The sequence below is a fragment of the Sus scrofa genome, chromosome 14 (assembly GCF_000003025.6).
Source record: "Sus scrofa isolate TJ Tabasco breed Duroc chromosome 14, Sscrofa11.1, whole genome shotgun sequence".
NCBI classification, from domain to species: domain Eukaryota; kingdom Metazoa; phylum Chordata; class Mammalia; order Artiodactyla; family Suidae; genus Sus; species Sus scrofa.
This window is the reverse complement of record NC_010456.5, coordinates 105794929-105821597: the sequence shown is the minus strand read 5'-3', so window position 1 is coordinate 105821597 and position 26669 is coordinate 105794929. Positions and strand designations below refer to the sequence as shown.

Sequence of the window (26669 nt, the reverse complement as noted above, 5' to 3'; positions counted from 1 at the left end):
AGACACATCAGCCTTTTCCCTGTTTCTGTGTCTTTTTTTTTTTTTTTTTTTTTTTTGCCTCACCCACAGCATGTGGATGTACCCAGGGAATCAAACCTGCACCACAGAAGCAACCCCAGCTGCCTCAGTGACAACATGAGGTACTTAACCCGCTGTGCCACAAGGGAACTCCCCCTTTCCCTGTTTCTGAAATTATGTACTCAGCCTCTTCTCCCTATGGGTCTTCCCTATGTTGGTCCTTCTGCCTAGAGGGTCCTTCCGCATCTTGTTAACCTGGTTAACCCCTTCTCTTTCAGGAATTTTTTTAATTAAAAAATTTTAATTAAAGTCTATTAATTTATAGTGCAAATCTCTGCTGTATAGTAAAGTGACTCTAAAAATATGGGATGTTTCACGAACTTTCGTGTCATCCTTGCCACACTAATCTTCTCTGTATTATTCAACTTTAGTGTAAGTGCTTGCTGAAGTGAGCACTCAGGTCTTGGTTCTTTTGTTTTCGTTTTTTATCTCTTAGGGTCGTACCTACAGCATATTTAAGTTCCCAGGCTAGGGGTCAAACTAGAGCTGCAGCTGCTGGCCTACACCACAGCCACAGCAACATCTGAGCCACATCTGTGATTTATGCCACAGCTTGCAGCAACACCAAAACCCCAATCCACTGAGTGAGGCCAAGGATTGAACCCACATCCTCATGCATACTAGCTGGGTTCTTAGCTCATTAAGCCACATTGGGAACTTGTGGACTCAGGACTTGGTTTTAATATCATCTCCTCAGAGAAGCTTTCTCTGATCTCCCCTCCAATTCCTTAGACTCCACTTATATGCTTTCAGAGCACCCTTTTTCTTTGTAGTGAGAATCACAGCTGTTATTTTATATATATATATATATAAATATATATTATATATTTATATATATATATATAAATCTGGAGGGGGCATTTGCAGGCGCGCGCGCGCGCGCGCACACACACACACACACACACACACTGCAAGCTCTATGAGGGGAGGAAGTATGACTGTTTTCTTCACCATCCTAGCAACAGTATCAACCACAGTGTCAAGCACATAGTAGCAATAAACATTTATTAAGCGAATACATGAATAAATGGGAGAATAAAAATACTATCAAAATATGTGTGTAGTCCCCAGGAAATCTCCAATCCAACAGATTAAGCATAGCTCTAATCCTTAAAACTAAAATCCAAAAAGGGCCTAATATTGCTTCCCACTTACACTCTTTTTTTTTTTTGTCTTTTTAGGGCCACACTCATAGCATATGGAGGTTCCCAGGCGAGGGGTCTAATTGGAGCTGTAGCTGCTGGCCTAGGCCACAGTCACAGCAATGAAGGATCCGAGCCACGTCTGTGACCTACACCACAGCTCACGGCAACACCAGACCCTTAACCCACTGAACGAGGCCAGGGATTGAACCCGCAACCTCTTGGTTCCTAGTTGGATTCGTTAACCACTGAGCCATGACAGGAGCTCCCCCACTTACACTCTTAAACACATGCAATTACTGTCCATGGATGAAAGTTTAACCCCGTTTTGTACAAGTATGCATTAGTGAAGCCTAAAATAACCATAGGTCATCCTCACTAAATACTGATCTGAAAGTAAAGACTTTGATGATGAACTGATTACACAAAAATGTGGGCAATACGTCCATTTGAAAATTGATTGACAAGATATAGAATAAATTTAGTATCAAAATCCAAAAAGAAAAAAAATTCCTGTAAAACAATCTGCGTGACTATTTGACTTGGATTGCTAGTGAAATCAGCCTCAACTTCCATGAATGATTTAAATTCCATGCATGCCTAGTAAAGCCTCAGCTGGTAAGAGAAGGTGACTAGTACTAAGGTTGTGAATTAGAGTTAGATAGCAAGTATTGAGAAGATGTGTATTGCAGATTAACCAGAAGGCTAAGACATGTGGGAAATGAATGACAGTAAGATCACAAAGCAGCTGCTGTTTGGTAAACCACAGCGGGACAACCACAAACCAAGAGACAGATGAGATGCTTTAGAAATGCATACTGATCCTTTGGGGAAGCAAACTGATGCCACATAATGAGAGGCACTGTAATCCTACTCCTGGGAATTTGTCGTTAAGAAAATTATTCAAAAGAATATAATAAAAAATATACAAAGATGCCTGTAACAAAATATTTCATAGTTAAAAATTAGAAATTAAAGTGTCAATAATATGGGAAGTGTAGGAAAAACTAGGTATAACCGAAATATTTTGAAGATAATTAAAAGGATAAAATACAGAGATATGGGAAAATTTTACAAAATAACATTAAAAGGTAGAGATACAAAATTGCATCTCATAATTATGATGATATATACAATTTGCATCTCTAGCTTGGTGAAGGTCAAAGATAGATATGAAAAGAGAATGATGTGCTTTTTTTGATTTTTATACTTTTCTATAATATTTTAAAAATTGATTAAATGGCAATTCTTTAAAAGAATGATCTGAAATTCATTTCCTTTTTTTTTTTTTTTTTTAAAGGGCTTCCCCCATGGCATATAGAGCTTTCCAGGCTAGTGATCAAATCAGAGCTATGGTCACTGGCCTACACCACAGCCACAATACCAGATCCGAGCTGTGTCTGCAACCTACACCACAGCTCATGGCAATGCTGGATCCTTAACCCACTGAGCAAGGCCAGGGATCAACCCTGCATCCTCATGGGTACTAGTCAGATTCATTTCTGTTGATCCATGATGAGAACCCCTGAAATTCATTTCTAAATACACGTCATTGCTAATAAACAAGATTTGCAAGTTTTTTTGTTTTGTTTTGCTTTTTGCTGCAAGAGGGCATTCAGCTACATTTGGGGAAAATCACATGTGTAATCTACATTTGAAAACTGCATAGACCAGCAAAAACAATGACAGGTTCTGCAAATAGTTGTTACTGCTATAATCAAATGAGAGTTTTTAAGTAAATTCTCATGAGGAGGACTAACATTTATTAAGTGTTAGTATTTTCAGAAACATTTGAGGCCAGACCCAAAGTAAGTGAAATATTTCTTTTTTAAAGTGATGTCTTTATTTAATTACAAAAGTATAACAGGAAGCCATTTTGCAATAAAAAGAAAAAAAATTAAAAAAGCCACAACCCTGCTATACCCAGCATTAATCAAAATCAATATTAACTGAATACTCTTTTACAGATATGTTAATTAGCTATCTTGTTTCCTAATCTGTGGATGAAGAAAAGCATTTTAACCAACTCCATTTTTGAACATTTTGATTCCTTCCAATTGTTTATAAGCACTGTTGCAGTCTGATTCATTGTATGTAAATATCCATACACATCTTTGGTTATTCTCTCAGGCAAATATATCAGAAATAGAATAACAGGGAAAATCATATACATTTTATTTCTTATTCAACTTGAAAAGCAAAAGACTTGCATTGCTTTTTACATTCTCTTCCCTTGTCCAATTAAATCTTTCTATCCATTAAATTCCCACCCATAATCCAAAACCTAGATTTAAGTTCTATTTTCCAAGACAATTTCAGTGAGATCTACAATGCTCACTGATCTACCATATCTTGTACTAATTTTTATTGTGAAGTAATTTGAAACTTTAAAAATTTTGCAAAAATAAAAATAAATAAAACATTTGCAAAAACAGCACAAGGTACTTCCGTATATTTTTCATTTAGATTCCCAATATTAATATCTAACATAATCATAATTCAATTATCATGATAGTGAAATTAACATTGCTATAATACCATTACTTAACCTATAGACCTTATTTAAAATTTTCATTTTGTTCCACTAATGTGCTTGATTTGGTGCAGGATCAAGCATTCCTTTTAGTTTTGATGTCTCTTTCTACCCCTTCAATGCAGGACAGCTTCGCAGACTTTCTTTGTCTTTTCACGGCATTAGGGCTACTTGTCCAGTTGCACAGGGGCCTGCCTTGCATATTTGGTTTAATGCTGTGTTGCTGTTCTCTTGAAATTCTTTATCATTTTAAAAGAAATTTTGAAAATTTCACGTTTTATTATGAACAAGGTTCTATAATTATGTAGCTGATTCTGAATGACCTCAACACTTTTGAAGAAGATTGGCTAGTTATTTTGTAAGATCCCTCAATTTAGGTTTGGTCTATTTCCTCAAAATTCAATTCAGGATATGTGTATTTGGTAAGAACACCACAGAAGTGATGTGTCCTACTGCATTATAACAGGAGGCACATAATATTAGTTTATCCTAATACTTGTGATATTAACTGTAATAACTTGGTCTAGATGATGCCTGCCAGGTTTCTGCACTGTCAAGTCATTATCTTGTTCTTTGATACACATTTCCAAATTGCTTTGTGTGAAAGTGCCCACCATCCTGAACCCTCACCAAAGATAGATAGCTCTTTTATTTTATTTTATTTTATTTTATTTTTTGCTTTTTAGGGCCGCACCCATGGCATATGGCGATTCCCAGGCTAGGGGTCTAATCGGAGCTACAGCTGCTGGCCTACACCACAGCCACAGCAACGCAGGATCCGAGTCACATCTGCAAACTACACCACAGTTCAGGGCAATGCCAGATTCTTAACCCACCGATCGAGGCCAGGGATCAAAACTGCAACCTCATGGTTCCTAGTTGGATTTGTTTCCACTGCACCACAACAGGAACTCCAGATAGCTCTTTTAAGAAGTCTCAACTTTATATAAGTAAAAGGACTTCTCTTCAATTTAGTTTTCTTTGAAAAGTACTACTAATGAAGATGGACCTCTCTCCCCTACCTCACTCCACTCTCATATTACTTCACCATTTACACTTATTTTTTTGAGACTATGTCAAACATTTCTTTGGCCCAATCTGCTTCTAGTCCACCTTAGTAATTAGATAATCCTAAGAAATATTTTTGAGTAGAAAGGAGATCGTGGAGAAGTGTACAAATTATGGGCTAAAAGATCATCTCACAGTGTTTTAAATGTTTAGGAAGAGACAACAGAAACTTCCTTTAGCAGATGGTTATTATCTTTAGTATACAACTGTGTGCTGTAAATTCCTGAAAGCCTCTGGATCCAGGCTACTAGGGAAGAATATGAACTCTGGTGGCTTGCTCACAATGGATGTGAGAAGAATAAAAGGGACACAGGAGAAAAAAGAATTGAATAGAAGAACCAGGATGCTATGCTGGAGCACAGTAGGGATGAAGTAACCATATAACAGAAAACCTTTGATAGCTGAGCTGTTCTGGGGACCCAGCTGGCATGACATAGTCAAATCAAGTACACACTTAAACCTATGACCCAGCAATTCCACTCCTGTTATATCCTTCAAAGGAATTTTCTCACAGGTCCCTAAGAGGATATGTTAGAGGACACCCTTTAAAGCGTGTGAGTGTTGTTGCTGCTGTTGTGTGATGTGGAAAAGAACTGGAGACCATCCTGAATTGGAATAAATACATAATAATCAAGATGGAGAACTACGTGACAATTAGCAACAGCATGTTAGTTATGCACAGAGCAACTATTAAAAATAGGGTGCCAGCAAAAGCAAAAACTGGAGTTCCCATTGTGGCGCAGCGGAAAAGAATCCCACTAGGAACCATGAGGTTGCAGGTTCGATCCCTGGCCTCACTCAGTGGGTTAAGGATCTGGCATTGCCATGAGCTGTGGTGTAGGTTGCAGACACGGCTCGGATCCTGCCTTGCTTTGGCTGTGGTGTAGGCCAGCGACTACAGCCCCGCTGATTGGACCCCTAGCCTGGGAACCTCCATATGCCACGGATGTGGCCCTAAAAAGCAACAAAACAAAACAAAACAAAACAGGGTGCCAAGTAAAAGAAATAAATGAGGATAATAATACATCATTTACTTAATAATACATATATATAAAACAAATGTACCTTTTCATAAGAACATATTTAAAATCTACATTAAAATGGTTGTGTATGGAAGAGAGGAGAAAGGAGTTGTTAAAAGGGGATAAAACTGAGTAGCCTGACAAATAAAAAAAGTAACAGTTCTGGTGTGATGGATAATGATAATGTATCGAGAACTGAGGATGGTATTAACTCTGCATTCAAGGAAGAAGAAATAAAGGAAGGAAGGAAAAGAAAGAATGGGAAAGAACGAAGAAAGACAAAGCAACAACGTCTCACCAGAAATAATCTCCCTTTGATCACAGGGCTTTGCACATGCTGCTTCCATTTGCTCAAAATTCTAATCACCACAACCACCACCACCACCACCACCACCACCTCCACTACCACCACCGCTGCCGCCGCTGCCGCTGCCACCACACACACACACACACACACACACACACACACACACACTCCTCTTTTCTTCATAAGTGAGATCAGTCATCATTTCTTCAGTAAAAGCCTTCTCTGACCTCTTTGATGAGGCCATATTACCCTATTACTATAGGTCTTAACATCACATACTCTTGCTTTTTTTGGCACTAATTACATACAAATATTTTAGAATTAGGAAACTTCACATCCATTTGTGCGGTTCTTTGAGTAATATCTGCTTCTCACTAGTAGACCACAAGCTCAACAAGGGCAGAGATGGTATCCTTTTCTCATTCTCATGCCCTGACACTGGCTGACATAGAGTAAGTGGCCAGTTAATAGTTGTTACATGAGTGAATTAATAAAAGGATAAATGAATGAATTGACAAGAATAAAGATAGGAAAAGAGAATCAAAGTGGAAGAGGTAAGGAACTAACCTCACAGGTCTTGAAATTATTTGCTGGCAGGAAGGAGGGACCCTTTCTTAAGTTTACCACACCTTTTATATGCCAGGTGCTATGCTATATACTCCATCTCACTGACAGGTAGGCATTGTTATCCCCATTTTTTTTAAGTAGTAAAAACTAAATCTCCTTGCCCTCAATGTTCATGCTTTTTTCCCGTATACCGTTTAGGATGTGGGAATTGAGAGAAGCCTGAAAAGGTGACTATTCACCAAGCATGCTGCGTATAAGGGAAAGAAAAGAAGAGATGGAGAGAAAAACAAGAGTTTAGCAGAATGCAGGGGGATACTCACTAAACGAAAAAGAGAGATGGCAACCAAAACAGTACTTTTGACCCAAAACCAGAAGTGATCTACAGGAAATCTCACCCTTGGGATGGAGAGTAAGAATAGGCTGAACTATTATTATGTAGTGTAATTCTGAGATTTAAAAATCTAGGAGTTCCTGTTGTGGCTCAGCAGGTTAAGAACCCAACTAGTATCCATGAGGATGCGGGTTTGATCCCGGCCTCACTCAGTGGGTTAAGGATCTGGCATTGCCCCAAGCTGCAGCATAGGTTGCAGATGTGACTCAGATCTGGACTTGCTGTGGCTATGGCACAGGCCTGTGGCCATGGCTCTGATTTAGCTCCTAGCCTGGGAACTTCCATGCAACACAGGTGTAGCCCTAAAAAGACATAAATAAATAAATAAATAAATAAATAAAATCTAGATGCATGGGTCTCACACTCAAGTGTCTTTAGGGACCAAGAAAACTGGTGGGAGTTCCCACTGTGGCTCAGCAGGATAAGGACCCTATGTAGTCTCTGTGAGGATGCAAGTTTGATCCCTGGCCTCATTCAGTTGGTTAAGGATCCAGCATTGCTGCAAGCTATGGCGTAGATCGCAGACACAGCTTGGGTCTGGTGTTGTTGTGGCTGTGGCATAAGCCTCAGATGTAGCTCCGACCCCTAGTCTGGGAACTTCCATATAATGCAGATGTAGCCATAAAAAGGACAAAAAACAAAACAAAACAAAACAAAAAAACAAACCCTGATGGCTATCAGACAAGATGTAGGGGGCCTTGTGGGGGAACTAGAGACTGCATGCTCAGGGTATGCCCTACCTAAAGAAATTAAAGAATCAATGTAAAATATCACACACACACACACACACACACACACACACACACACACACACACACACACACCCTTCTAAACAAACAAAACTATTCTCTGGCAGAATTTGGCCCATAAACCTTTAGTTTGTGCCCCTGTGGCTTCTATAAATTCTAGAGAAAAGAGTTAACCATGTCAAAGAAATAAGTAACAGAAGAAGTATAGTAATAAAAATCTACAACAAGCAAATGGGGCTTATAAGTTTATACTTAGGATTCATCTTAACTATCAGTTAAATGTAATTTAACAAATCAGTAAATATTTATTGATTACTTGTAGATAAAAAGTAATGACCTGGGTTTCGGGGGTGACAAGATGAAATTAGTTATTACTTTTGTACTTTGGTTTTTAGTTCTCAGTTCAGGTCTAACCAAGTTTTATGAATGGATGATCACGCAAGTTACAAAATAACTTTTCTTGTCCTCTCAGTAGAAAATCAGTCCCTTAGGCTGTCTGTGATTTAAATCTCACCTTCACATCTATTCAGCTTTAAACCTATCATAGTCATGTAATGTCTTGTATTCTAAAGTTGCCTCTTGTCTATTTCCATAAAAATTCTGATTTCTTTAGTCTTGGGTGATAGGAAAATAACTTATGTTTGAATTCTGGTGCCTACCAAGGTCCCAGTAAAGATGCTCAATAAATGGTCACTGAATCCAACATGATGTTTTTAAAATATGCCCAAATTTCTTCAAAATTCCTCCCTTCAAAAAGGTGAACTCTAATGCCCCTATCATTGAGAGTGGTCTGAATTAAGTGACTCACTTTTAACAAACTGAATAGTGGAAGTGATGACTTCCAAGACTGGATCTTAAAAGACATTAGAGCTTATCCCTTGTTCTCTCTCGGATCATTTGCTCTGGGGGAAGCCAGCTGGTGTGAAGACACCCAAGTAGTCCTATGGAGAGGTTCATGTAGTGAGAAACTGAAGCTCCCTGCCCACATCCAGTAGGGAACTGATGCTCTTGAAAGAGCCACATGAGTGAGCCATCTTAGAAATTAATCCTTGAGTCTCAATAAAGTCTTCAGATGACTGCAGCCTTGACCACATCTAGATTTCAACTCTGAGAACCAGAACCATCCTGCTAAACCATTCCTAAATTCCAGCCCCATAGACTGTGTGAAATAATAAATGTTTATTATTGTTATAAGTTGCTAATTTTCAGGGCAACTTGTTAAGCAGAAATACATAACTCATATGCCTACTGAAACTAGCTCTATATTATGATACACACATACACACATCTTATCTTTAACGCTTAGCTATTTTGGAGCCTCTTTCACTTATTACCTCCTTCCCCTCCTTTATTTCCCATTTTTGTCACCTCCAGAATCCACCAATTCCTTTTTTTTCTGATAAAAAATCTTAGACAGAATATTAAAATATTTGCTCCAGATGGGTCCAAGAAAGAGTCCTTAGAGGCAGATCTTTATCATTTTTCTTGTGTGACAGATGTTAGAGGAGATATTTTGGATCATCCAGACCTCTCATTAATCTACTCATAAATATCCACTTATTTCAGTTACTATCCATTTATTCACCTCAGTAGATTTTAATTATAATCAGCAGCATCAGCTTGGAAAATGAAGGAAAGCAATCAGAAGTGTAAATGCCACCTAAGCAGGCCTTTGGAGTTATGTGAGTAAGCCCATGAGTGGAAGTATTTCCAAACTTGTAACTGGAGGGAGGACTTGACCTTTGGTGAGAGATGGAGTGGAAAATATTAGAATAAATAGGGGCAGCATCATTTGAGGTATGAAAATGATATACAGGATACTTTAGATTTTAGTTTCATTCTATACTCTCTTCTCTGCTCAGAATACGTCTCAGTTAAAATAGAGGCCAAGACAATGTGTCCTTGTTTTACAGAACATTGTTTGACAGAGAGCTCCTAGCAGAGTCTGGTACAGAGAGGAGAGTGTTATTGCTGCCAAAGGGACTACCAGGAACTGTACATGACTTTGTGTGTGGAATCTACTTCCCCTTCCCTAGAGATTTTGGAAAGCAATGACTAAATACAGAGTGGCTCTGAACAGCCAATGAAAGTAAAGAAAGAGGAAATGTCAGGCCTTAGAAGTTAAATTTATCAACAAAAATCTTAAATAGAAAAGAGCGTATATCACAACCCTAGGAAAATCCCTCTTTGTTTCCAGATCTATAACACCCTGATTAGAAAAAGAGCTTAAGCTATTTGATCTCTTTTAGTGAAAACCACTCCCACTGGTGGGACTGGTATCTTGCTACATTCTCCCCACCCCCGCCAGTATAGCACAGATTTGATGACACTATATTACCTAATTGTCAGATTCATGAGCTTTAAAATGGAGCCAATATTTATGTCATAAGATTATTGAGGATGAAAAGAGATAATTTAGATTTAGAGTAAAATAAAAAAGTGCTTAATAAGTGATAATTGTCTTAGGTTGGCACTCCCTGAATTGCACCCTGAGTCAAGGTGTTATGAGTTGAACTGTGTGCCCCTCAAAAAAAGATGTTAAAATTCAGAGTTCCCATTGTGGCTCAGTGGGTTAAGAACCCGACTGTTACCCATGAGGACGTGGATTCTATCCTGGCCTTGCTCAGTGGGTTAAGGATCTGGCATTGCTGCAAGCTATGGCTCAGATCTGGTGTTGCTATGGCATAGGTTGGCAGGTGCAGCTCTGATTCGACTCCTAGCATGGGAACTTCCATATGCCACACGAGTAAAATGGAAAAAAAAAAAAAAGATGTTAAAATACTAACCTCCAATACCTATGAATGTAACCTTATTTGGAAATAGGGTCTTTGCAGATGTAATCAAGCTGACATAAGGTCATCAGAGTGGGTCCTTAATCCAATATAATGAGTATTCTTACATGAGGGAAAAACAGTCACATAAAGACAAAGAGACATTAGGGAGAATGCTATCTAAAGATGGAAGCAGAGATAGGAGTGATATATTTACAAACTGTAGAATGCCATGGATTGTCAGCCATCACCTGAAACCAAGAGACACGCATGGAATAGACTTCTTCTGAGAGAGCCCTAAAAAGGAAACAACTGCACCAATGCATTTATTTCCAACTTCTAGCCTCCAGAATTGTGAGCGAATAAATTTGTTTTAAGCCACACAATTTGTGGTACTTCATTACAGCAGCCCCAGGAAACCAATACACAAGGATTTGAGGGTACAGGGTTTATCCTGAAGGAAAGACCTGGAACCACCAATGGTAGTAGAGTGGGATGACGGGTACATTACTCTGCAAGTGGGGCTCAATCTGTCTGCAGACTCCTGGAGACAATGTAGAAGATGCCTCAGGGTCATCCTGCTTCTGAGGAGTGAGGACATTGGTGTACTTATTAACATTGATATGCTAGGGTTCCATGGCTGCTATAATAAATCACCGCAAATTTGGTAGCTGAAAATAACAGACACCTACTCTCTCACAGGTCTAGAGGCCAGAAGTCCAAAATCAAAATCCGTGGAATCATTAGTCAGCAGGGCCACCCTCCCACCAGAGGCTCTAGGGGAGAATCTGTTCCCTGCCTCCACCCCCTTCTGACGGCTGCTGGCACTCCTTGACTTGTGGCTACATCACTACACCTTGTGTCTGTGGCCACAGTGCCTCCTTCTCCTCTGTCTTTGTGAAATATCTCTTTCTTATAAGAATAGAAAGCAATCAGAAGGAAATCAGTGCTTTCATTTACACCCCACCTGGACAGTCCAGTATAATCCTTCCATCTCAAGATCCTTAACTTAATCACACCTTTGGCTTCATAATGTAAAACTCACCAGTTTCAGGGCCTGATATCTTTGGAGGACAATTCAGCCTACCACAGTTGGTATATGTATTTATCCTTCTGCTTCCTTTTGCCATTGGTTTAAGGCTGCTCTCAGGAATGAAAATTCCTTGGCACTTCTGGCCTGCTCTGCAGGGGTTGAGAAAAACTCCTCAGGTAAAAACTTGCAAAGGACTTTTTTCCAGCATGTATGGAATGGGAAATGCTGAAAGAATGTCAATGGGCCAACAACATCTGCTATGTTATTATTTTATATTTTGTTATTATGTAGGTTTTTGGTTAACAACTTTAAATTGAATAATCATTAGTTATTTTAGCCTAGTTTCCTGATGACCCACAATACAAATTATTTGCACTATCTATGTGACCTTGCTTAGAAAATGCTACCCCGCCTATCTGAACTCTGTCCTTCCTATTGAGATCTACTTAAATGTACACTGCTCTGTCCTTTTCTCCAAAGCTGCTTTCATTTATCTTTTCTAGCAACTATGCAGTCTCTAATTAATCTCTATTTGGTCATGCACATTATCTTTCTCAACTATATTTTAGCACTGTCCCAGGTGGAGGCCATGACATATATACTTCTAAACTTTTTTTTTTGAAGCCACACCTGGGGCATATGGAGGTTCCCAGGCTAGGGGTCCAATCAGAGCTATAGCCTCTGGTCTATGCCACAACCACAGCAATGTGGGATCTGAGCCACATCTACACCACAGCTCATGGCAATGCCAGATTCTGGACCCACTGAGTGAGGCCAGGGATCGAACCCACATCATCATGGATACTAGTCAGATTTGTTTCCACTGAGCCACAATGGGAACTCCTACTTCTAAATTCTTGATGTTGGGATTTTGGAGACTTACATTTATAATTTGTTACCACTTAGTAATTTTTCACAAGGAAAATACTAAGCATATACTTCAAACCTATAATGTGCTTTTATGTGCTCTTAGTTTCTTCAAGGTCCTTTGTAACATAAATTATCTTGTGGCACAGGAACATCTGGAGCCTTATTGTACTATGCCTACCTAATGACAGTTTTCAAACCAGTTTGTCTTTAGAAAACAAGAAGAATTGGGATATGATGAATAGTCTAAAAAGCCCTGGCTAGTTTCCAAATATCTCTGGAACATCAAGATTCTAGCTGTGGGTAAATGAATGAAATAGAGAATGTTGGAAGAAGTACAAGCGAAAAACATAGTCTAATTTTGAACATGGTGACTTGAAGTTCCATAGTTATCTCCTGGAGATATCCTGGAGGTAGGTGGTTACACAACTGAAGCTTGAGGGAAAGGTATGGACCAGACAAAAGATTTGGGAATTTCTCTGCATTAGGTAGATGGATGATATCACCCCAGGAGAGCAAGTAGAACAAGAAGAAAAGTAGAAAAGTCTGCCAAGAGTAGAACCCTAAGAGTCACCTACCCTGAAGAGGCAGAAGGAATGGAAGAAGGAGAACCTGGGGAAAAGGCTGTTAAGGGAGCCAAGGGAGTCGAAATTCTAATGAGAGCAGAAAGAAATGCAGCAGAGATCTAGTGAGGTTAAAAAAGAAAGAAATGATGTAATTTAGGGCACACTTAAAGATGAAAAAAATCCACAACTTGGAGGTTCTTGGCAATCTTAAGGAGAGCAGTTTCAGTGGAATTCTATGCGCAGAGTGTTAAAAGGGCTCACAGCAATCTCTGTGGGTACAGTCCCTGTTTGGGGTAGCCCAGTGACCCCCTCAGCCCAAGTGTCTGGGAAAGCTTGGAAGATTGAAGAGGATCTAGAGACCAAACTGAGTTTAGCAGTAATTTGAGTGAATGGAAAATGACACAAAGCTGGGAACAACATAACTGAGAAACCACAAGATTATATTACTAGGACTCATGTAAACTTCATTTGTTAAGTCTGCATTTAAATAATAGACTGCTCAAAATTGAGATGGGAGAGACTGAGTTTGGCAACAGTTGCTTCAAAATGATCCAAAGATTTTAGTTGATTAAAAACTTAAAATGGGCCAAGAGTATGACTTAATTCTTAAAAAAGCTAACACAGGCTCGGGCTGTGATAACAGTTACAAGGAAGTGGAGACATCAGAAGAAAAATAGGTTTTTTTGGAAGTAAAGACAAGCAGGGAAAGAGGAAAATACAACAGCAATTAAAAGGAGATGGGGTATTGAAAAAAAAAGTTAAGGATGGAAGAGCTTTGAATATGTTTACCAGCCAAAAGGAAAGATCCGTCAGGGAGGGACAGAATACAGGAGAGAATGGATGATTAGTGATACAGGAGTCTGATGGAGCTGGAAGAAGTTGGTTTTGAACTGAAATGGGGATGCCTCAGCAGTGATGAGATTGGAAGGAAGGCCGACGGGATGGGAGTGACTACAGATAATTTGCTATGTGTGGGAAGGAATCCAAACACTTGGGAAGAGCACAGGCTAATGTTTTCAATTTGTTTGATGAAATAATACTCCAGTGGGACAGGTTCTGCTGTTTTCTGAGAGTGTGTGTGAAGAGAGAGCAATGGGGAAATTGGGGAAGTTGGAAGGGAAGGAAGGAAGAGTTCTGGACAAGATAGGATTCTTGGTCTTTGATGTGGGATCCAGAGACTGGCAGGTTTCTTCTCAGTCTCTTTAAGATCAACACCCACTAGGGAGCTCAGAATCTTTTGAGCCTCTGCTGGCTTTCCCTCCTGGCTCAGGACTGCTAGACCAGGCTCAGTGTCAGGGATATGCTCAAGAACCGCCCCCCCCCCTTTTTAAATTTACCTGAAGTGGAATTCTTAAATTTATTCATGAAAAAAAAGTACGTGAGAAACAATCATTTTGAAAAACATATTCTTATTCTTGTAATGCATAACTCTTCCTGCTAAAACTAATGCCTTTGGTGCAACTACTAAGCAGACAGTCGAACTTACAGAAAAGTAAGAGTTGCAAAATAATGAAATGCAGATGAATCTCACTGATACAACTCTTTTTCAGACAATGGTTAAAATGAAGGCGAAAAGAGTTTCAAAATAAATTATTAATAATCAGACTTTTGAGTGCCAGAAGGTCATGAGAAATCATTAGCCATTCCACAAACGTTGAGGGCTAGGCGAGAGTAGGGTAATACCCATGAGGAATAAGCTCTTCTCTGTCCTCACGACATCACGGAAGAAACGCTGAGTGCAAAAATTAGTATCTATAACAGAAAGATGAGGCGAGCTACATCCTCCAACAAGCTAAATATGAGGAGAGGTACAAACTGCAGGAAGGTGATTGAAAAAAGTCACGTCCTTTCGTCCTGAGAGTAGGCGCTTGATTTCATGAAGAATTTCAAGGAAATAGTGTAGGAGTCAAAGATTCAGACACTGTAAAGTAACTCCCACCACCCACCACCCACCTCCCACCTCCCACCTCCCACCTCCCACCTCCCACCTCCCACCTCCCACCTCCCACCTTTGACGATTCAGGGTTGCGGGCATGCCCATGCGCGTGCACGCCGGGGCGGATCCGGCCCAGGGCCTTTGAGGACGTCACCGCGAGAGGGCGCGCGCCCTCACCTGTCTGCGGAAGTCCCGCCTCCATTTCCGGCGGCGGAAGAGGCGGACGGCTAGCGGCAGCTTCCGGCCGACGGTGTTGCTTGTTTTGCACGTGTGTCGCCCCTTTGGAATTCCTGGATTACCTTTGCTCTTGGCGAATTTGTCTGGCCGGGATTCCGTGCAGACTTAAGGATGAAGGCTGTAAGTGTCTTTAGAAGCTCGCGGTTTAGGGCCCCTTTGGCTCACAGAGGCGCGGCTTACTGTAGCTTTTCGACGGGTTTTTGCCCTTGTGTGGGGTTTGGTGGCCTAGATTAGGGGCTTCTTTCTGACTCTTTATGCGCTGTCAGCTTCCCCGCCCATAGACCTGGCTCCTTCTTCATCGCCCACTGTGCGCTCTTGGCTGTTGGGGGCCACAGTGAGACTAGCACGGAATCTTGTATTCGCAGGATGTCACACTTGAATGGTCCTTCGAGACTATCTTTGGAACATGTTATTTTACAGATGGCAAGCGAGGTCCTGTCTTCAATGAGCTTATGTGTCGTGGGACCTGAGATAAGACCCCCGGCCCCCCTTTTCCCCGTAAAGGGTAAGGGAATAGGAAGCAAGTGAATTTTGATACAATGACCTTCAAGAAAGTTGTGATCCGCATACCGAAGCTCAGTTTTGCTTTCCTTAGTTTAAAGGTCTTTGACAAGTCTCCTAATCTCTTTAAGACGTAGCTTCATCAAAATACGAGGAAAACAGCAATCATTACTTAATTAGGCTGTTGGGGGTAATATGTTAGAGCACTTTGTGAACAGTAAAGTGATATGTAAATGGCAGTTGTTATTGCTAAAGACACCTGGCATTTTGCTCTTAATATGCCAAACTACAGATGTTCAGCTATCCTTGAGTAACCCTTTACCACTAGCTCAGTGGTTCTTCACCTTTTTTGGAGTCTTAGACTCTTTTGAGCAGCTGTGGATTCTGGTCACAGGAAGAACCTGCAGCTGAATAACTGACGATCTAGTGCCATTCTGTAGGATTAATGCCACAGTTTGGTTTTAGCTCTTATATGCAAGGCCTATGGCTGGGAGATGTTAAAATTGTGGAATTGGTCTAATGAAATTTAAAATCAATTCTCTTTAATCTGATTTTTAAAATAAAGTAATTTAAATTTCTGCATATACAGTGGTCCTTTTGTTTTTTTCTAGAGACGAAATAAAAAACAGGTCCCAAGCTTTCGGAAATTGCTAAAAACTAGTAAAGTCAAGCTTGAAAACAAACTAAAAAACAAACAACTTAAACAACAAAGCACTCAGAAGAAATACCGAAAAGAACAGAGGAAACTAAGGCAAGCTGTAAAAGATGCTGTGTCTAAGAAACCTATTCCATTGGAGGACCCAAAGAAAAAACATCGAGGTAATTGGGAAGCATTCCCATGCTCCCATTTCCATTGATTTATTCTGAAGTGTTCTTCATGGAATACATTTGCTTTCTAGTAATCACTCTTCTTGTTCTCAGGTCTTCCTAAAAGTAGGTACAGATCATAGTTTTGTATAATTGATCATAATCAGAATGAAAAAACATTTCAGTACAGTATCCACAGTGAGAAAGAGCTAGCCTCTGCTTTTAGTTTGTCTAGAAAGCAGATCTGAAGATACAATACATACTTGGGGAAAACAAACTCAGAGTAGCCATGTACTACTGTTGGGGAGCATGCCAGCTCTGCCCCTTTCCCATTCACTGACAGTTAGCTAAGGTAAGAATGGGGTGTTCTTCACAGTGTTGCCAGGTTTCACTTGGAAACTTGCGGGGAAATTGAGCTGTACTCCTCAGGGTCATTCTTTTGTAAACCTATTCAGAAACTCCCAAGTACTCAAAACAGGTAAGGAATATGATCATGTTGAGTCAGACCAGTGTTTCTCCCATGTTACTGGTACTTTCAGGGTATTTATGTTTGACGGTGTCTGACTATTCTTCTCATGCGTATCTCATTCTCTTATCCTGACCTATTTAGTTTCATCCCTTGGGAACATGTTATTGTGATGTATAAAAATGTTATAGGAGTGAAAGTTAGGAAACTTGAACTTTTCTTGTGATTTTTGTTACCTACAAGCCATGTGGCCTTATTTGGTCACCTAATTTCTAGGTACTTCTTCTGTTAAAAAGAAAAATGCAGTGTTTTCTTCTCTCTAAATTTCAGAAGAACTTAAAAAGCATGATGTGTTAATAATTATATTTTAAAAATAAAAGCAAACAATTTCTTCATTTTTACATATTGTACATCTAAATGAAGTCTCTCAGGCAGTTGGGTGTAAGAGTATAAGTGAAAGATCTGGGTTGGAGAGTATAATTTTGGGAATTATCAGCACACAGATGGTAAATGAAGCCTTAGTCTTGGGTAAAATCACTGTGAAGACTGTGTAGCATGAAAGTAAGAGAACCTAGAAGAGAATTTTAAGAAACCTCAGCATTTAGTGGAGGAACCTGTAGCCAGAAAATTTGAAAGAAAACTTGAATTGTACAGTGTCTTAGAAATGAAGAGTGTTTCAAGAAAGAAGGAAATGGTGTTCTAACATGAAATAATATAAAATAAGATTTTAATTAAAAAAGGTGACAAGTAGTTGTGTTTTGAAGTTTTCACCCACTTGAAATTATAAGCCATCATCATGTGCAAGATAGGCTTATACTATTTGAGTAAAACAAGGAAAAAACTTCGTGTGTGTGTGTGTGTGTGTACTCTTAAACTCATATGTACTTCCTATAAACATAAACTCATTGTTACTTCCTGTAAACAATCATGGAAGGATTTGAAAGAAAGAAATGGACTTTCCTCTGACCCACCAATCTCCCTGCTAGGAATTCATCTTATGATTATTTGAAAAAAATTGCCAAGACTATGTGTGCCTAAGCATGTTCATTGCAACACTATCAATAATAACAGGAAAAAAAAGAAAGAAGGAAATACCACTGCCAAAAACTGAAAGTAAACTGTCTATTAACAAGGAATTGTTAAAATAAATGATAGAAATGTATGCAGTTGTGTATAGCTGTTAAGACTAAGATAGAGACAGGAAGTTCCCTTCCTGGCTCAGTGGTTCATGAGGATGTGGGTTCGATCCCTGGCCTTGCTCAGTGGGTTAAGGATCTTGCGTTGCCATGACCTGTGGTGTAGGTCACAGACTCAGCTCAGATCTGGCATGGCTGTAGCTGTGATGTAGGCTGTAGCTCCGATTCGACCCCTAGCCTGGGAACTTCCATATGCCATGGGTGCGGCCCTAAAAAAAAAAAAAAAAAAAAAAAAAGTCTAAGGTAGGGACATAGTCTAGCTATATGATCTATAAGTTCTATACAGCAAATGATGCACCTTTCATCACTTCCTCCAAAAATTTTTTTAGCAGCTGCCTCTTTTTATGTGCATTTAAGCAGTTTAGAATGTATTTTAAATTTTGGCATGAGATTAATGAATTTCCTCCTGGAAAATGACTTGACCATCTTAAAATGTTAATGTGAAGAAATCAATATACTGGAGAGGTAGAAGATATGGGGGAGAGAGGGCTTCAATGAAGAACAAGGCAAGAGAAAGCATGAGTTTGGGGGATCCAGAGCATAGGAGGAGAGGTGCCTCTTCCAGTGTTAGGAGTAGGAAAAAGGAAAAGTTGAATGCAGATGCTGTTGAATTCATTGTGGGAAATTGAAGGAGTTTCTAGATTATAGCTTTTCTTAGTGATATAGTAATCTAGGTTTTCTGATGATTATGAAGTGAGGTAGGTGATGGGGTTAGAAGTGTGATGTTAGTAAGAGATTTGAACTCTTGGGAAAACAGAAAGGGAAATAAACTAATTGCTGGTCAGCTTTGAGAAATGGCAGGCTCACTTAAAATAGATAGGACTTCCATTCTGTGCAGTGCGCTTATTTATATAGCAATATTTTCAAGTGTCAGTGGAGTCAGGAACAATAATAAATTCCATTAGGAAAAATGCTAAGATCGTCTTGTCCATGGTTGGATCCTCAGCACTTGGAACAGTGCTTGGCATTCAGTGGCCATTCATTTTTTTATAAAAAAGAGAGAAAGAGGAGTTCCCTTCATGGCTCAGCGGAAACCAAAACATCCATGAGGACGCAGGTTCAATCCCTGGCCTCGCTCAGTGGGTTAAGGATCTGGCATTGCCATAAGCTGTGGTGTAGGTCACAGACTCGGCTCTGATCTGGCATTGCTGTGGCTGTGACATAGGCCCGTGGCTATAGCTCTGATTTGACTCCTAGCCTAGAAACCTCCATATGCTGTGGGTGCGGCCCTAAAAAAAAGGCAAAAAGGCAAAAAAAAAAAAAAAAAAAAAAAAAAAAAAAGCGCGAGCAAGGGACGGAGAAAGAACTTAGAATGATCTGTAGTTGAAGTTTTGTTAGATGTAAGTGCCTAAAATGTAGGGAAAGTAGTTGAAGATATTGATAGAAGGGTGTTTGAAGTGATAATCATGCAATCTAAGCGACAGAGTAAAGATAGAACACATTAATAGGTAGAAAGTAGAGAGGCCAAAGGATGAATTGAAGGTCTGTATATTTGGTCAAGAAGTGTAGTAAAAGTAACTGAATGAGGGCTAGAAGGAGAAAAGGTTCTGGTCGGACAGTGGAGTGAGCACCAAGATTTGGGATGTGGCCCTTGGAGGGGTGGCTGAAGCGGAATGGAAGTGAAAAACTTTGGAGATCAGAAGGAGCTAAAGGACTAAGTCATTGATTGGTTCTCAGATGCTCTGAAACATGTTGCAGAATGGAGGAGACACATTTATTTTTTGGTTCTTACAGGGACCTAAGAATCTCCTGGCATTTAGACTTAAGGTATTGGAGATGCTATCATTTTGCCTAACATAGGACACCCACGTACAGCAAAGAGTTGTTCTTCCCAACATGTCAGTAGTGCTCCTGTTTAAAAACATTGGGCTAAAGTATTAGAAAAGTGTAAGCTTTCTTATTGTAGTCACAAGAATGAAGAATTCTACCTCTCTGATACTTATTTCTGATTTTTTAATTTTTGTCTTTTTAGAGCCACACCCGCGGCATATGGAAGTTCCCAGGCTAGGGGTCAAATCGTAGCTGCAGCTGCTGGCCTATGTCATAGCCACAGCAACGAAGGATCCAAGCCGTATCTGGGAACTACACCACAGGTCATGGCAATGCCAGATCCTTAACCCACTGAGCAAGGCCAGGGATTGAACCTGCATCTTCATGGATGCTAGTCAGATTTGTTTCCACTGAGTCATGATGGGAACTCCCCTGATTTTTATTTGTTTGTTTGTTTTAATGGAATAGGTAAAAGGATTGAGAGGGAAGAGGAAGAAGAAGAGGAAGCCCTTCCTTTAGATATGATGGATGAAGATGACTTACAGTTAATGAAAGATTTAGGACAAAGAGCATCTTTTCTGACAAGAGATCTTTCTTCTAGGTAACATTTTATTTAGATTATAATCATTCATGTCCTTTCAGTATTAAAAACTTGGTTCTGAATTTTACTCAGATGGTCAGTGCAAGACACTGCTTAGCTCTGGACACAATGTTTACAAAGAATAAACCCTATTCAGTTGAATTCCTTAATAAAGTTCATAAATAAAAGAAGCTGATTTTATTTAATATATATCTTGCCTTTTTTTTTTCTTTTTAGGGCTGCACCTGCAGCAAATGGAAGTTCCCAGGCTTGGGGTCAAATCGGAGCTGTAGCCACTGGCCTACACCACAGCTCACAGCAATGCTGGATACCAACCCAGTGAGCAAGGCCAGGTATCAAACCCGTGTCCTCATGGATACTAGTTGGGTTTGTTAACCACTGAACCACAGCGGGAATTCCTATCTTTATTTCTTTTGAATCTGAATGGTGAAGTAGAATGAATGCATAAAGTATTCTGTTTGGGGCAGAACAGTCCTGAGTTCTTTATGGCCATGATATTAGTCCTTGTTACCCTATTAGGTAAGCATTACTCCCCTTTACACAAAGGAAACTAATGCTTTCCCCATAGTCACAGTAGTGGATCTGAAATTTAAACTTAGATATTTAAAAATTTTTTTTCTTTTTTTTTTTTTTAGGGCCACACGTGTAGGATATGGAAGTTCCCAGGCTAGGGGTCAAACCAGAGCTGTAGCTGCTGGCCTACGCCACAGCCATGGGGACGTGGGATCTGAGCTGAGGCTTCGACCTACACCACAGTTCATGGCAACGCCAGATCCCGAACCCACTGAGCAAGGATTAAACCTACATCTTCATGGGTGCCAGTTGGATTTGTTTCTGCTGCACCACAATGGGAACCACATGGGAACTACCCTAAACTTAGATATTTTTAATTCCTAAGTCCATGCTATGTTCTGAAAGTTTGGGGAAAGAAAGCAACATGATGTCAACCTTGGCTCTGTGGAATATTCTTCAAAAAGATCTGCTCTGATTTTCACCTTTATTTTGCATCCAAAGGGAAAACTAAATGTAGCCATAGTTTGAGTCTTTATGAGAAACTGTATAATTCATTTATTCATTTACTGTTCAAGTGCTATGGTCTAGGTGCTAATATCTATATGCCTGTTTAAGTTTGGATTAGTGGTTTATTTTTCTGTACTTTTAAAATGATAGGTCTATACGTTCCTTTCTAAATATATTAAAACTAAAAAGTAATTTTTTTCTACAGTGAGCCTGTTCACGCCAAGAAGCGAAAGCATGAGCGTGTTATTGATAAATATGAAAAGATACCAAGAACTCTGCAAACTGCATCAGAGAAGGAACTGATTCACTTGCTTCCTATCAAAGATAAAAGTGGCATAATCCCACAGACCAGAGAGAAGCCAGGTGACTCTGATCAGCCCGTGTAGTCCGTATTGCCTTTTATCCGTATCTACAAAAAGGGGGTAGCCGCAGTTAGTCATATAGCAAGGTTGATGATTTTGGCTGGAAATAAAGATGATTATCTCAGGTGCTTGGTGCCACCTGTGAACAGCTGAAGCCTCAAGGTTAGAGTGATCTTTTCAGAGTATTTCATTCTAACTTACGTTGTTTCTAAAACTAGAGCATATTGGTCATCCTTTATTGGCTTTTTTCTTACATGTATTTTTTGAGAAATAAAACAGACATAAAAGTCTAAAAATAAAAGATGTAAAGTTATGTGGCTTATCACAAAAAACATACCCATAAATCTACCATCTAGGCAAGAAGTACTGCTAGCACCCAGAAACTTCCCTTGCGTTCCCTCAGTCACTAATGGCTGTCTTCTAACAAGAGTAACTGTTTTCGAGTTTTATGGTAATCACTTCCCTGCTTTTCTTTGCAATTTCACCACTTAAGTATATTATCACATATTTATATGTGTATTTTCCATATAGTTATTGACAGTAACCAAGATGAAGAAGATCAAGAAGAAATGGAACCTGAGGAAGGTAATGGGTTGCATCTTTCTAGTTACTACATCGTAAATTGAGAATTACATTTTTTTACATAATAGTGAATTTTATTTTTTATTTTTTTCTTGTGATAAGAAGTCCTAGCATTTATCCTTTTAGCAACTTTCATGTAACATACAGCACTGTTAATTATATTTGGAGTACTGGTCATTTTAAGATCATTTGGAACATTTTACCACATGTTGAAAGTCTCACCTTGTGTAATTTGATTCCTTGTTGCTTATATTATGCAAAATTATATGTGGTTACATTGGTGATTTTTAAGCATGCATGAAGAATTTTGTAAACTTACTCTTTTGAATTATTTTAAATTGTAAATGAAGGACCTGCCTACAAATAACTTAATTTTTTTTTTGCTTTTTAGGGCTGCACCCGTGGGTGGCATATGCAGGTTCCCAGGCTAGGGGTCAAATTGGAGCCACAGCAGCTGGCCTGCATCACAGCCACAGCAACAGCAACACCAGATCTGAGCTGCATCGGTGACCTACACCACAGCTCGCGGCAACGCCGGAGCCTTAACTCACTGAGTGAGGCCAGGGATCAGTCCTGCAACCTCATGGTTCCTAGTCGGATTCATTTCTGCTGCGCCATGATGGGAACTCCCAAATAACTTAATTTTTGAGCTTTAAATTATAAAAATGATTCTGTGGTACAAAATTATTTTGGTTCTTTCTTAGAGCAATTATACTTTATATGTGTTGGTTTTACCTAACTAAATGTGGGTTCTAATAGCTAGAACAATTCTAATCAAAGTTAAACTGAAAGAACGTATTTTATAGTTTGAAACTATATTGGTTTGGAATTTGTGATAGAACATGCTGGTTAAATTTTACTTTCTCTTCGCAAACCTTATTAGTGTAAATGAGATTACAGGTCAACTATTCAGCTGTTCTTAGGCATCCTGGGTAGGCTCATTACAAATTATGACTGTAGTGTTTATTAAATCTAGTTCCCTGTGAATATCTTAAGGTGGAAGTATTTTGTGTCATTTGAGTGTGTCTACACTCAATTATGTAGAGTTGAAAACAAAGGAGCATATTCTGTACTATTTAAAAACTAAATCAGATTGCTTTTTCTCTTGTTTGTTAAGAATATGAACTCTTAAGTCAGATTGCCTGGGTTTGACTCTCAATTCTTCCAGGTATGTTAGCTTAGGCAAGTTACTTTCTTTTTGCCTTGGTTTATCTACAAAATGGGGTTAAGGATAATAACTACCTCATCTGATTATTATTGAGAGGATAATATGGGAATCTTGGCCCATGGCAGGCGCTTGATAAAAGTTAGCTGTCATGTTTATCTGTTACTACAAGAAAATTTTATTATTTAATGTTCTTGGATACTTGTAAATAAAGAAATGTTAAAGAAGGGAAACCTAATCTGTTTCAGAGATCATTGAAGAGCCCATTAAAGAGCTGACTTTAGAAGAACATTTAATTGAAAGGAAGAAGAAACTACAGGAGAAGAAAATGCATATTGCAGCTTTGGCATCTGCCATATTATCAGATCCGGAAAGTAATGTAAGTGTAATTAACTTCCTTAGGCTCTTCATATTATGTGGTGTAACTGTCTGATCTTTTAAGATTCTCTTGTTAGCCGTAAGCACACGCAGAAAGGAAAAGCATTAACAAAATGTATTAACTGTGAGAGTAAGAGAGTAGACAGAGTCTTAGCCTAATCCAGTTTCATTTCTTCTGTGATCTTAGAAAAGTCAGTTAAACATTCTGAGTCTTAATTTCTTCATGTCTAATTGAAAATACTGGACTTAATGTTGTAACTCTAAATGTGCTGAATGTAAAAATAAATAGTACTAGGGAGGAGGAACCAACTAGCAAATTGCTTGATCAATCTTCTTAAGGAACCTGCTACACAGAAGTTCCTTAGAGTTCTTAAGGAACGCGCTACACAAAAGTCGCTGAGATTTGTTCAGGGATACTTGTAAGGTGGAAATGTTTTAAGTGAAATAGACTGAAGAGTTGTAATGAATTAGCAGTGGGTCATGGGCACAGTGGTAGAGATGGTGATGTCATAACATGTGGGCTCAAGAAACCTGAGGTTCAATCTTGGCTCTACTGTGTACTGTCTATTAGACTTTGGGTAACTTGTTTTACCCAAGACTCGTTTTCTTCATTTCTAAAAAGAAGATGGTACCTATTTTAAAACTTTGTTCTGAGGATTAAATGGTAAAATATACCTGAAGACATTGAAGTGGTACTATTATTCTTGTTATCTTGGTGTCCCTAGCATCCTATTACAACAAATATTTGTTTATTGAATGATAAAGTAGGTTGTTTACATTTATGGAAAAAATTCACGTGGGTATGCTTTGCAGTAGTACTTGTCCTTTTGTAATAAAGCGAGGGGAAGGTCTGGAGCAGATTTGGGGAGGGGATTTGGAATATTTCTCACCATTATGATCTCATTTAATCTGTATAAAACCATAGAAGCAAAAGCTATTGATCTCATTTTATAGCTGAAAAATTGAGTCTTTAAAAATTCAAGTGCTGTGCTCCAGATTTTAGCAGCCATTAGATTGGAACCTAGGTCTTCTGATTCTGGATCCTCATGCTCATTTCATACAAGTTAGGGCTGCACATAGGTGATGGCATATTTGTCCTGCTCACTACCATATGGCAAACATTGCTCACCAACCAGAGTGTTGTTTCTTGAGCTACCACTTCAGTGGGCAGCGGTAGTTCATCCACTCAAGCACATTTGTTGGAAACCAGTTTTTCACTTCATTACATACAACAAATGATCTTTATATGAGTCTTGTTGAAGCTAAAGTTAATGTGGATATATTTAATTCACATACAAGTGTATATTTAGTTCATGTACAGATGATTAATATACTTATTTGATGTATGTAACATTTTAATATATTTCAAAAAGTGTTTTTTGGAAAATAGGACACATACTTTAAGAAAAACCAATGCCATTCGCAGCAACGTGAATGAATGTAGATATTAGCGTACTAAAGTAAGTTAGACAAATCAACTATACTTTAATTTAAAAAAAGTAGCATCATGAAAAATAAAAAAACAAAAGAAAACCTAATAAAGAATTTCTAAAAAATAGGTAGATTAATAAATTTAAACTTTCTTAAGCATATTTTTTCTAACATTATTTCACAGAAGTAAGATTAAATTTTAGTGATTTATCTTTTATTAATGTGAGCAGTGCCTGGAGTTGTGTGTGGTTTGAATAGTCTGAACCATTGTGTGAATTTCACTTATTGTGCCATATATTGTCACTTGTTCATAATTGTTTTGCCGTTTCTCTAGCCTTATAAGTTGTTTCTTTAACAGATTAAAAAATTGAAAGAATTACGTTCCATGCTGATGGAACAGGATCCTGATGTGGCTGTCACTGTTCGAAAGCTGGTGGTAGTTTCTCTGATGGAATTATTTAAAGACATTACTCCATCATATAAGATACGGCCTCTTACAGAAGCAGAAAAATCTACCAAGGTAATGCTGGATATAATTACTACACAAAATAAGTTGAAAATTTTGTATAGCTAGAGATAGGAGAAATAGGGGGTTTTTTAAATTTGTTTTTACAAGACTCCATATATAATAGGCACTCATATTTTGTGCTCATTAAAAAATAGATTTCAGTGTTTTGATTTAAGAAAACGATCTTTTTGGTCTTTTTAGATCCGCAAAGAAACCCAAAAATTAAGAGAATTTGAAGAAGGCCTGGTTAGCCAATATAAATTTTATTTGGAAAATCTGGAGCAAATGGTTAAAGGTATATTAAAAATATCTTACAAGTATGTAACACACTTAGCTTTGATCAGGAAGGTGACTTCCGTTTTCTGTGCTGTGTTGAGTCAATATAGTGTATGATCGGAGCCGGGTCTGGAGTCAGACTTCCTGGGCTTAAATACCGTTCACTTCTTAATACCTATGTGATGGGCAAACGGCAGTCTGTCTGTGCCCCAGCTCTTCTGTGTGTAAAATGAGACCGAGAATAGTACTTAATCATAGAACTGTTGTGAGGAGTGAACTCATGTGTAGATATAAAGTACTTAGAATTGTGTCTAGCCTGTCCTTGGCACTCTATCAGCT

General features: G+C 38.8%; 2 protein-coding genes across 3 annotated transcripts in view; one reads left to right on the top strand and one right to left on the bottom strand.

Annotated features, from left to right (window-relative positions):
* TBC1D12 (TBC1 domain family member 12) overlaps positions 1-15214 on the bottom strand; it is a 113603-nt gene extending 98389 nt beyond the window's left edge. Inside the window, exon 1 of the mRNA XM_005657433.3 lies at positions 15104-15214. Coding sequence (XP_005657490.1) covers positions 15104-15135 — 32 coding nt within the window. The 5' untranslated portion in view covers positions 15136-15214. The remainder of the gene's footprint in view (positions 1-15103) is intronic.
* NOC3L (NOC3 like DNA replication regulator) overlaps positions 15230-26669 on the top strand; it is a 40070-nt gene continuing 28630 nt past the window's right edge. The window contains exons 1-8 of one of the 2 annotated variants that reach the window (XM_021072030.1): positions 15230-15387; positions 16380-16587; positions 20476-20608; positions 21834-21991; positions 22522-22575; positions 23986-24116; positions 25905-26066; positions 26256-26349. In XM_021072030.1, coding sequence (XP_020927689.1) covers positions 15379-15387; positions 16380-16587; positions 20476-20608; positions 21834-21991; positions 22522-22575; positions 23986-24116; positions 25905-26066; positions 26256-26349 — 949 coding nt within the window. In that variant the 5' untranslated portion in view covers positions 15230-15378. 2 annotated transcript variants of the gene reach the window in all.